At 35.3% G+C, this 12,952-nt stretch overlaps 1 protein-coding gene across 4 annotated transcripts in view; it reads right to left on the bottom strand.

Moving 5' to 3' along the window:
- ZFYVE9 (zinc finger FYVE-type containing 9) overlaps positions 1 to 12,952 on the bottom strand; it is a 63,827-nt gene that overhangs the window by 39,312 nt on the left and 11,563 nt on the right. For 3 of the 4 annotated variants that reach the window (XM_075508767.1, XM_075508769.1, XM_075508770.1), the window contains exons 2-3: positions 6,797 to 6,901; positions 787 to 891 (exon numbers count right to left, since the gene is read on the bottom strand). In XM_075508767.1, coding sequence (XP_075364882.1) covers positions 787 to 856 — 70 coding nt within the window. In that variant the 5' untranslated portion in view covers positions 857 to 891; positions 6,797 to 6,901. Of the gene's footprint in view, positions 1 to 786; positions 892 to 6,796; positions 6,902 to 9,182; positions 9,335 to 12,952 lie in introns of all 4 variants that reach the window. The other variant, XM_075508768.1, reaches the window with a different exon arrangement.

Raw genomic sequence — 12,952 nt, 5'->3', positions numbered from 1 at the left:
AGTGTTTAAATACGAGAACTTACTGTCCTGTTAACGCTACAGGTTCTATTAACTCTGTTGTATTAGAATGCCCCAAATATAAATGTAGAGATGATCAAATATGGGCACAACAGTAAAACACATCTGCCATAACTAACATCCTTGATCAACCATTAGTAGTGTAACTGCATAATATTTCTGGAACTCAAGAAGTTAGAGCTACACCAATTAGTATCAGATTGAATTTGCACAAGCAACTTTAAACTATTGATTAATATACTTTAGACAGATAGAAATGCCTAGAAAGACTCCCACTCCCACAAAATGTTCAACTTCCTTGACAGCACAGAAGTAGCAATTAGATTAAGCAAAATATTTAATACTTCAAATATTATAACTTTCATTATATGATTTATGTGACCTAATAAAACATTTCTATGCTTGAGTCTCCCAAAACTGCAAAAGAAGCTTAAAATAAGTTTTGCCTGATTTGTTTAAAATAAATGATTAAAATGTTGCCAATGAGATTAAGCTTCACAAAACCTTTCTTTAAAAAGTGTATGGAAGATTTTCTATTAAAAGAGTGACAAATTTTTAAAAGGTAAAAAAGATGAATGGAAACAGAAGAGAATACTACTAACAAATACTGAAGACACACCATGCAAAATTAACAGATGTTTTTTGCAAGTTCTGAGATTAATTTGCAACTCAAAACCAAAAAGGATATCACACATCTCTCCTTCTTCAATGGTGTTCTCTGTAGAATACATCTAATGTGCATCTACGATCTTGTTCAAAATGACTCACCTTCGTTTTGCTCAAATTCATCTAAAACCTTATCGAGGTTATATGCCTCTGCTTGGAAATAGTTCTCCATTTGTCAGGGAAAGACCACCAGATTCTTGTCTGAACCTGTCAGAGAACAAATTACAATGAGATATTTAACTTTCAGTCAGCAGTATTACACTACATATTGCCCTGATTTAAGGGGAAAAGAAGTCCTCTGTAAATCAAATTTTACATACGTTACATGTATAAATTAAAAGTATTGTCCAGCAATAAAAATTATTTGTGTGCTTAAACTTGCTTAATTGAGATTAACAACCTCCCCAAACTTGCTTTGGATTTTATTACCTCCAGTGTCCCACATTAATGTGCTTAACCATTAGGATCACCATAATGGTAAGAGCAAAACTGCTCCAACACCAGTCAGAAAATAACAGTCTAGAGAACCAAAAGGCCAACTAACAATCTAAAGATCCAGCTTTCAGTTCCGTGCTACCACCAATTAGCTCATGTGGCTTGAACAAGTAGTTTAAACGCTCTGTGCTTCTGATTTTTTAATGTATACTAGGCTAGCAGTATTCTGTGTCACTCCTCATTTCCCAGAGATGCTTCAAAGACTCATACTTGTAAAAGTTGTTAAAGGCCTTAATGGGTGTTACTTGAATTGTGCTAGCTCTTAAAATGCCTGCTTTAATAATCCTCATTTCCCTGAAAGGCAGGCACTGGAAATCTAGCAAAATGCACAGAAGTAAATAGTCTCATCAAAAGATAATACTCTCAGGCTGGAAAGGAAGATGACAAGGGAGAAATGAAAAAAAAAAACTCCAACCCTAAATCATTAAATAACTTTCTACAACTTCACATAATAAATAACATTTTTGCCCTAACAGTAGGAATATGGTCTTCTTGCTACCAAAGGCTTGTAGCAACAAGACACCCCAATTCTTTTTTTAAAAACATTCACTACCAGCGAAGACATTTTCACTGAGAAATGTGTGCCATAACCTATATACCATAGAGACCTTGATTTGATCTGTTCTCTGAACATCATCCAAAACAGCCTTATTCTCTTCAGAGTTGGCTTTCAATGTTGTGAAATAAGGAAATGGAGGAGGAGAGGGTGAGAACCTTGTTTTGCAGCAAGAAACAGCGTTAGACCTGGCAGCTAGACTCCAGCTCAATTAAAAACCTGCTCTTTTACACTAGAGATAGAACAGACACAAGAAACACGTCAGAGGAAGTTTCCAATTTAAAACTATACTTTAACATTACCCCCATAGTATCTGGATTTGAGGAAAACATCAACCAGTCTTATTTCAATTACTACAACATTAAATACAATTTTGTATTTATTGTAGGCAACAGCTACAATTAGGTTATTAGTACAAAAAGATCATGCATTAAAATATCACAAAATGCAGAGTTCAAGTTTTTAAGGTTGACCTCAAATTTGACACATGGTGTTTTTAAAAGATGATGTTACATGTTACAACATAAATACATTGCTATTTAATATAATCAGATTAAATCAAGTTTTAAAGATATGTACAAAAGCAAATTTTAAAGAAAATTAGTGTAATGGCAACTTAGAAATTGCAATAAACATCACCCAAAAAAAGACCGTTTTGTGAAGAAATTCAGAGATAAACGAGACTTGTCACCACCTTGATCAAAGGTTGCATTTCAGAAGTCTAAAAAAGCTCAAGACTTTACATTCTCTATCAAAAGCCAGGTTCTGACCTCTAACTGTGACAGAGTGTACTCTTTGATCCCTTAGATACGTACTGCAAGGTCGTCCTGAGTTATCCAATCTGCCCACCAAGTCATTGTATTAAAAATCTTTCATACCATTTTAACAGAAACAATTACATTTACTACACACATTTCAATTAAATTAAAATAATTTTAAAAAGCAGATGCTTCTCCTTAGACAAATACTAAATTCACTCAAACTACATCCAAATGCCGAGAGTTTGGAGGTTCTCTTGCACCTTTCTCTCCACCTTATTTCAACTTCTTAATTAGGAAGCATCTTTACCAGCTCAGTAAATATCAAATATTGAAAAGTTAATTAGAATCTGTCCCAATGGAATTTTTTTTTTCCATTCAGAGTTCTAAACATCAACCAAAATTAACTCACTATAGTAAGACTGTTTTGTACAAAATACCATATAATTTCACAGCCATTTATAATGTATTTAATTTACATTATAATGATAACATTCCAATCTAGCAAACAATTGATGAAGATGTGAATAATTATTCCTAGGCAAAGTCCTACTACTAAGGTCAATGATGCAAAGAGTATTTGTCAGTGTACTACAAAATCTTTGTGTTCAAGAGTGAAACTGTGATGCTGTCTGAAGCCATCGCACTCAGATTTCCATGCACTTTCATAGTGAAAAAGGGCATTCAGTCAAGGCATTCGCTAGGACATAAACACGAACTCTGCAATATGGGTGGCCCCAAAGAAATAGGCTACAAGCATTGATTTTTTTTGTTTTGCTTATTTTAGAGAAGATAATGATTACTGACAAGCAAGTTGATGGGGAAGGAATGCTATGCTGATTATATAATTGCTGAAAACATGTTTTTAAGTAACTCTTTGGATGACTGCATTTTGCTTCTGTGTAACTTTCAAATGTTTAGAAAAATTCAGACCTGACCATTCTTACAACTTCAAAACCTGACTGAAAGCCCAATAAAATTACTTCAGAACTAACTCAAATGTATGCTTATTGGACTAAGTAGAATATAAGCCCCATTTGCCCCTAACATTTCCTAAATTTAGTCCTATATTAGCTGCTTTTTCATTGTCATACAAATCCGGAACAAGATATGCCTAACCAAAGAAAGGAGTGTTAGAAGTTCATAATAAATATAATAATTTTTATTGACTTCAGTCAGGGTTTGGCTTTTAAATTTTATATTAAGTGTGACTTTATAACATTAGAAAAACACAAATATTCAGACTTAGGAGACCACATGTTTAACAATAACAAGGGCATATAAAGAAGACTTAGAATTTTGTTCCCACTCCCTTACAATCCCAATGTGGTTAATACTTCATAGCATCTCTGTGAAATTATTATTTTATTAACATCTGTATTATCTAATATTAAATAACTAAGATTTGTGAGTTTAAATTTGGTCCAATATGACAGAGGGATTTTTTTCTATATTTTTAAAAATTCTAAGGAGAGAGAACTATGTGTAAACAAATATATGTAACCATATGAATTCTGAAGCTCAAATACTGGTGCACAAACATGCAATGAGCCAAAATCCAGACTGATGGATGCTCATAGTCCAAACTGAAGAGAGAAAAGACCTTTTATATCATTATTGTTATTTCACTTACTGACGTACCAGGATATATGGAGAGTCTTTTATTTTTAAACTCACAGTCACTAAGCTGACAGCCTCTCTAAATGAGATCTCATTGTCTATGCAAGTAGGCATTTCTCAGAAAAAGTCAGCTGCAAATCTTCAGGTCTGACATCTAAAATTATTATTATAATATAAAAGAACACAACAACACCGCAAGCTTTTCCAGAAGTTTCTGTCCAAGGGCAAAACACACTTCCAAACCCACAAAAGTCCTTACTGCCCTCTTCCTGAGAGAAAAGGAGGACGAGTACTCATGTTCCTAACAGATACCCACAATATTTCTTGACCAATAGGTTGTCAGCAACTCATATTTCTGCCAGTTTAGGATCTAATACTTCAATTCTGCACAGCCAGTAACTCAAGATCAAAACAGAAAACACAAAATGCTCTAACACGGCATGCTATAATAATCGGGTAGCTGTTTTCCACATGGTTTAGAATTTAATTTTATTTTGAATATTTTTGTGAATTATCCAACATAAATAAAAAGAAACATATTCCTTTACAGGTCTTTGGAAACTTTGATTGTAACTCACAGGTACCGCTATAAAAGTTTGGAACAGTTTTAGAATTATCCTAGTCCCAAACTTCCTCCTAGTAAAAAAGTTGAAATAACATTTTTAAAGGATCCTTGATAGTTGTGAAACTCTTTATTATTGCTCGACTATTCCAAGCCATGGCATGGAGAGAATCTGAGGAGCAAACACACAACTTAAACTCTGGAAAAGTGAGAATAAAAACATGAGCAAATCAGGAAGAAATTTCAATGGCAATTTTAGCTGTATGCTGCCAAAACGGAGATACCTCCTAAATTAGTGTATATTGGGATGTACAGTATGAAGAAGAGGATATCATGCCAGTGCAAGGAAAAGGAGACATAAATCACCAATCCAGTGAAAAGCATAAGATGGTTTTTCAAAAATACAGTCCTCCATGCAAAGATTTGGCAGAAAAGACTAATTATAGGCAAAATAAAAACATTAAATAGCAATTTTTTTTCTTTTTAAATTCTGTATCCAAAAAAAAAAAAGAATACAATGGCTACCATCCACTGGTACAGTAAGTCCAGAACCCAAGATCACTTGTTACCCATTGCAGAGTCATCTCCTGTCTTTCAGACAAAAAGCTAATAAAAACATGCAGCCTATCAATCAGATTATTTTCAAGCTCCTGTTGGATCACACATCATACGTAATTCAGAAACTGTGTTTTACTTATCAATTTCTTCATACAACAGCAAGGACTTATCATCATCTCCATCTCATCTCTAAAACTTAAGAACTTACATTTTATCAAGCTTACATGCTCTACTCTCCCCTAATGTCTAAATATAAAGGTGCATGTACCATTATATCTGTGTCATATGTATCCAGAATTACTATCCTAGTCATCATAGCATTTAGACATGAGACAAACTTTAATTGATTAGTGGGGAGGGAAGGAGACAGAAGTAAAGGACAGAAAAACCTTCCTTAAAATTAGATAGTATTCTGAACAGGCTTAACCTTGGAGACCGCCTCTCAAGACAGCTCGGATATCCAACATGCCAGCTTCTTCCTGGGAAATGAACTGTACAAAGAGATAGGCCTTGTGTTATACCTTCAAAGCAGCAAGACTCATATTTGTTTTGGTCTCTATGATAGGAAATTATGTAACCCATGATCTTCTGCACTGCACATCCTAAATGACCCTCATGATTTTTTCACCACCGGAAACGACAGCCTTAAGTCTTTCAAATTTTCTTGTCTCTAACAGTGGATGACCAGCACACAATCCCATTAAAACTCTATAATAAAAAATGCACCAAAAGGAAATAATACCAACATACAACTATTAGCCTCATAGCAAAGGCCTAAAAATCAGAGAGTATGTAAAGAACCAGAATAAGATCTCAGGACTTTCTATCATGCTGTCCTGTGTAGACTACTCTTTCAATATGAAACTGTGAGCATACACATTTCAGTAAACTCTTACTAAACAAAATACTCAAGTAGTTTATTATAGTCCTCACCAAAAATATATATGAAAGACTCCTAAGATGAAAGTTACAAGGGGCATGATCAAACTGAAACCAAACATTGCTCATTCATCCTGATAAAAATCAGACGTCCAGAAAACATAATTTTCCCATAGCATGACAACATGGAATTATATATCAACTGGACAAATTAATTTATTAGATCTAGTGCTCCTGAAGACTTCCTTCAACCCCAAGAAACAACAGTCAAGTCCACATATTGTTCCACCTTCCCTTAGTGATCTTTGTATTATTTGCCCCTGGGAGGAAGAAGTCAAGTACGTTTGCTGTAATGAACAGCTTGTTCAGAGAGTTCAGCAATAGCTGTATTTTTAACTGATGAGACCTGCCTACAGCACAGACTGAGGAAGAAAGACTTTGCCCACTTCCCCCCTCCCCCAAACAAAATAAGACACATCTTTGCTCTAAAACAAGGCAATTACTCTCAATAAAAGCCAAAACAACAAAATGCTAAAAATACTCCACCATCTTATATAGAAGATATATATCCATATATAGATGTGTATGTATATAAATATATATCCATAAACATACATAAAAATACATGCATTTTAAGTACATACCTCTGAATCATTATATTCTAAAGCAGAACTTGCCGCTTACCTTTTTCTCTTATACATATGTTAAGAAACGAATGACCCTGTGCCTACTCATGATGACTGCAGCACAACCAGCCAGTTCTGCTGAATCAGTGTGTTCTACTTGATCCTAGAAAGAAAACATAAACATGTATTTTATGATTGGTAATTCTGCCACAAACCATGTTTTTTCAACGCATGACTGTAGCTAGCACAGGCACATTTGGCAAACGCTGCAAGCCTTCAAATGATTTGGATTACATTTGCAGCTTTAAATTCAGGGATCTATGCACTATGCTACTATTGCACTCCAATATTCTGGTGAAAAAAGCTGCTAATAAAAAACACATTGCTATCTACCTAGTATTATTCTTCATTTAACTGTAAACCCACAGAGTGAGGCAGCAACTCCAACTGTCCTTGTATTCCTGATGACCTTGACTGTAACAATTTATAAAACTAGCCTCTGAAGTTAATTATATTACACTACAATAGGCCTTCCAAAAATAAAGAGCTAGTAGCTTTGATACTCAACAAAAATTCACGGCCCTCTGAATTCTGTAAACTGTATTCATCAGCTTCCCATTGATTTTGTTACACCTAAACAACTGGTTTTGTCTTCAAATTATTCCCTCTACAATCTTAGGCTCCCTTCATTTCCTAGAGGCTTCTTCTCTCAAAAAACCACAATGGCATCAACCTTCAATAGCAGGGAGGACCCAAGCAAAAAAAGGAATCTTCAGAAGAAACTGTCTTGTTCTAACTACAGCATTTCTATAGGTCAGGTGCTTATTTTCACAGGCTGCATCCTAACAGTCAGCATAGCTCAAAAATCCAACACAGACATGAGCAAAGAAAAGAGACTAGTTTATGACAAACAGTGCAACAAGAACAAGGAGTGAGATAAGTTAAATTAATGTTTTAAGGTTTGCTGGTGCTGGTTTTGACCTGTTAGGTAGTTGAAATATTTCTTAGTGCTCCGATGAAGCAGCAGCATATGTTAGAAAAAAATTCTTAAAACTCCAGCAAAATGAACAGAGCTAAAAAAAAAAAATCAGTTCTCCATGCATAAAAGTGATATTCAGTGTAATACTACAATTTTCCCAGGGTTGTTTATTATTCTTTTCACAAATAAGCTACAGTAATAATTCCAGGAAACTAATGAACTGAATAGTAGCACTCTTAGTAGCACTGTTTCCAAACTCAGGATAAAATCCTACAGCTTTGTATGCCAACAGAACTGTTCCTGTATGCAAGTAAAATTGCTGATGCCATGTATATTTCTACCTCTATAAGCTAAGATGAATTTTGGATATTTGGGAAATAGTAGAAATTATTGCATTACAAAGTTCTTCAGATAGGTTTTGTATGCATGCAAAAATGGAGGTGAGGGAAATTCAATTCCACTGAAAGGCTTCAGAATGATAAGCTTTTTCAAAGGGATGTGAAGTACATGTGGCAGCGGGGCAAGGTTATCTGTACCACAACCACATCCTCTCCTGGCCTGTAGGTGGAGGAAAATGATTCCGTTTTCATGACCTCTTTGAAAAGATGGATCAATTAATGACAATTCCGTTTGTGATTTATGACAAGGCCTGTCAACTGCATCATGAACATCAAACACATTTCACATGAACCAGTCGGTGATACATTAACCACAAAGTTCAATCTTTACCAATCAGAAATGGATCAGACCTAGCAACCTACAGCTGAAACTAGCTGTGTTGTTACCAGTGCTCTAATCCAACAAGCCTTCTAGGCAAGCGATATTCAGGGCAACAGTACAGCTTTATTATTCATTGTTTTTATTCTGATCCACTTTCCTTGTTCCATCCTTCCCAGGTAATAAATTTTTGTCCGTAACCATTCAACACAGAAGAACACCGATCCAATCAATCGCTACCAGTCCCCAAAGAAAGCTTTGAAGAGATATTACCTGGAGGTCCCAGAGCTTTTTGTTTGCAATTCAACGTTTACTCTTGGTAGCCATTTCCCCTTGCAAAGATCAATGCAAAATCAAAGCGTGCTTACAGATAGATAGGAATGTAATATATTTAAACAAAAAGCAATTAAAAATAAGTAAATTATAAGGTTTGGATTTCCTGAAAAATTAACAAGTTGACAACGGAGCCAAATTCTTTTTCCAGTAAGAAGTTAATGTAAGAGAACTATATTAAAATATAAATCAAGGACAAAAAGAGTAACTACAAAGGAGAGTCAAGAATATTCACAACAATGTATAACCCAGTGATTATTAGGTTTTTCACAAATCATACACACTGCTAAAAAAGGGTTCCATCATACTTGGAAAAAAATACATACATTTCCACCTAAAAATTATGTGCCTACTGAGACCTAAGATCATTACAAATGAAGGAGGCCCACTGTCTCTGCTGTTCCAGTTTGCTTACTTTGAGCATTTCACAGTTTCTTATCTCTTCCACTGATGGTTGGCTGAACTCTTCTGTCTCCTGCCCTACAGTGGTATCACTCAGGTGCTGCTTTGGTTATACCCTACATGTATGATTTCCCTCAGGAGCTCCAAGAGGGCGACTGCCAATTACTGCAAAAGCAAAACAGAAATTGAAGAGAAATTTGACAAGCAGAGACGTGCCCAGAATAAAGAGAGAGTGAAGAATAGAAGAAAAGAGCTCTAAAAATATAAAATTAGAAATATCTTCCATAAAAAAGAATGTAAAAAATGTTTACAACATCAAATGGAAGTAATCCGACCTAGCACAAATTGGAAGAGCTTATAATAAATGGAAAGAGACTGAAAAAGAAGCAATTTTGATACTACGTTTAAAAAATGCGGAAAAAGCTCAAAGCATGAAGAGATGCTAAAAAATGCTTCCATCTACTGGCAAGGATCCAACTCTTAACTACACTACAGATCCTCTATAATGTGCTACCAGTGAGAAGATGTCTTTGAGTAGGCAGGAATACATTTGCAGCCATTTTAAGGCACTTTATTATTGCTAGATTAGTTGAACTGGGCATTATCTTAAATGCAAACCCAGATTTCAATGCTGGTATCTTAACTTCCTAGCTTGTCTGCACTCTGGAACTATCAGATGGCAGATTCAGAGAGACTACAGACAGGGGACGTATTCAGGTCCCAACTTTGCAAGCATAAAAACTACAGGAAATACTATAGCAGGGGGTTACATTAATAGGTAAACAGTGTACTTAATCAAGAGGGAAACAGGTAGCAAGTTTCAGGACACACATCAGTTAGACAACATGAATTATTTTATCTGATCAATTAACCTGGAAGCTAAATCTTCACAAGTGGAAAAGGTGGGGTTTCTTCACTCAAGTGATGAAATGCTTGGAATAATGGTAATTTACCATGTGCCCAACGATTTGTCACTTCATAATGGTTGCTTCTTGGCCTCTCTCAAATGAAGCAGCAACTCTCAGTCGAGTTTCACATAAACATGTGTTTGTATTATTTTTTAAGAATTAATGTAAGTAGAAAGACTAAATACTACGCAGGAATGCTCCTCCCACAAAGGCAGTCCTCCAGACCTGTCTCAGGATATGCTGTCACAACAGCACCAGGAGTCTATATGGACAGCGTATGTCCATACTAACTGAATGAAAGCAAGCTTCATTCTCCATTGCCGTTATCTTTCCTGAACACTACATTAACTCTCAAACAGCTATTCATTCTGTACAAAGTACGGGGCTCTTTCTACCTAGGGTGTGCCAAATAAAAGAAAGGGCAGGCATTATAAAATGTTTGTGACACAGCAGTAGCAATATCTGTCACACATATGAAAATGCCTGCAATGGCAAGGACTTCGGATTAGGCCCCAAATTAAACATTTCAACATGAATTGTTCTATTAATAAATTAAACTAGCAGCCATGCAATGCAACCAGAAAAAAAAGGAAATAATTGTTTTTAAAACTCTAACTTATTAAAGGAGACTCAGCAAATAACAACAGAATTTTTCAAAAATACCTTGTCTAAGAAACAGTTCAGGATTAGAAAATTCCATTAAAATTTGCCATAAATCCATACAATAAGAAATACTAAAAACAGCAGCAAGAGATCAAATGTAACAAATATAAACAAGATACAGTCGCTGCTAATCCTTTTCCTGCACCAAAAGCTCAAGATGACCAAGTATCCTTTGGTTTTATTTCCCATAATTTGCTGATGTTCCTACTACTCAATGTAAATTAACCAAGGAGTCGACTGGGGCATGACAGGCTATTTCTGTGTAATACAACACCTTGTACCAGCTCACTACCCATGAACATTGACAAAAGATAAACTATCTCAATGGTGCATTGGTTTGTCTTTTTTTCCAACCAACTGCACAAATAGAGATGGACAACGCCTAAAGCAGAATACAGACTCTAATTATTTCACTAATATTTGCATCTTTTCCCTTGACTTTTCCCCATGCCATTTTAAAGCCATTATTTTCACTTTTTTCTCCAGCCAAGTTTCCATAAGGAGACATTCACGCATGCCAGAGCAGCAGTAAGGCAGTCAAAAGAGCAGCAACTTCAAAGAAGCGTTACAGAAAGTATCACAGTCAAAAGTAACAGGGAGACAAGAAAAATGATAGCAGCATTATCAACCTTTGGCCTCCAGTAAATAAGAGAAAGCAGCCCGACTGAAAAGGACACCTTCTTTAATAACAGTTTACAGTAGAAAATAAATTCCATTTCCTACCCTTTTTACTATTTCAAGGAGAAAGAAATTGATTTATTTGCTTGACACAAAAACCAGCCTTGCCAAAAAGCCCATACTTCCTCAGCACGCTGCAGAGCCAGGGCCCTCAGCACCTGGACACAGGAACCACGCATCTTTCTTGTATAACTACTTTTGACTGCCTTGAAAGGCATCCATCCCCGGCTCTTGGGAAGAACAAATAGATAGGTTTACACTGCAGTGCTGCTTTCAATGGAAGTTTTTTCCAGAGGAATACAGTTGGAAAAAAAGAGAAAATCCTTCCCTGAACTTACGCATATGCTCACAGGGCTCATTTCAAAATTTAGTGGTTTATAAATCTAATGTTTTATAACACTTTGTTTCATACAACTACCAAGTTTAAAATATTGTAAACCACAAAAAAAATTAATGCACAGTGCACTAAACAAAAATTTAATCTGAAATCATGTTTCTTCATTTGTGCATGGATTCATCAGTGTAACAATGTGCTTTTTAAAAAAAATCAATACATTTCACATACTGAACTGAAACTGTTATTTAACTTTATTCAAATACAAACTAAAGTAAAATGTATAGAATAAATAGGTTTATAAGATGACTTTTTATGATTCTGTATTTGGGAAACAAAGGTTTGACTATTAGAAGTTAATGTTTAACAGATTTGAAGAATAAAACTATTTAAAGTCACACGCTATGTATCTCAGAGTGGATTAATCCTGTATTCTAATACTTTATGCATTTTTCTTCTTTCTAACGTAGGGTAGAAACAAGAATGAATTCCAAATATACAGATCATTGTTTCAGATGTTTCTTAGATTTGGGCAATAAGGAAAAAACTGACTAAGGTCCCCTAGAATCACTAATTAACTGCCTACAACTGCCAAGGAACTGTCCTTTTTATAAAACCCACAAGGGGCCAATACTTGCAGGTGCCGTGAGCAAAATCCATATCTGATAATAAAAGACAGAATTGCCACGCAACCAGAATAGGACAGATGAAAAGGACAACGGGCAAAGAGGGAAACTGCTTTGCCACCATTTACTAGCCCATCAATTCTGAGTTATACCCACTGGGGAGAGAAGCTGCTAGAAGCGACACAATTTATGCACTCAGCTGCTCTTTAGAGAAAGGACAATCTGTACAAAAAAAAAGTCTGAAAGGCTACAGTCACTTTCTATGAAGAGCAGTCAATCAGCTACTAAAGCTACCTTTATCAACACACTTGGATATGTCCTCTTTCCAACGCTGCTGTGGTTGTATCAAATTTACTCATTTGATAGCCATGTAACATAACAGTGTTCTAAAATCTTCCACACACACTTTTAGTAACAAATATCATAGTTGTAGATAGCAAACAGTTACTATTTCTCAAATCCTATGTTATGTAGAGCTGGATTATTGTGCATCCCTGAAAATAAATTCAGAGACCTATGAATTTTTATCTGCATTAAACCTGGAATTATCTCAAAGGAATTAATTAACTTTTAA

This window comes from Mycteria americana, chromosome 7, assembly GCF_035582795.1.
Source record: "Mycteria americana isolate JAX WOST 10 ecotype Jacksonville Zoo and Gardens chromosome 7, USCA_MyAme_1.0, whole genome shotgun sequence".
Taxonomy (NCBI): Eukaryota; Metazoa; Chordata; class Aves; order Ciconiiformes; family Ciconiidae; genus Mycteria; species Mycteria americana.
This window is presented reverse-complemented; position numbering and strand designations above follow the sequence as displayed.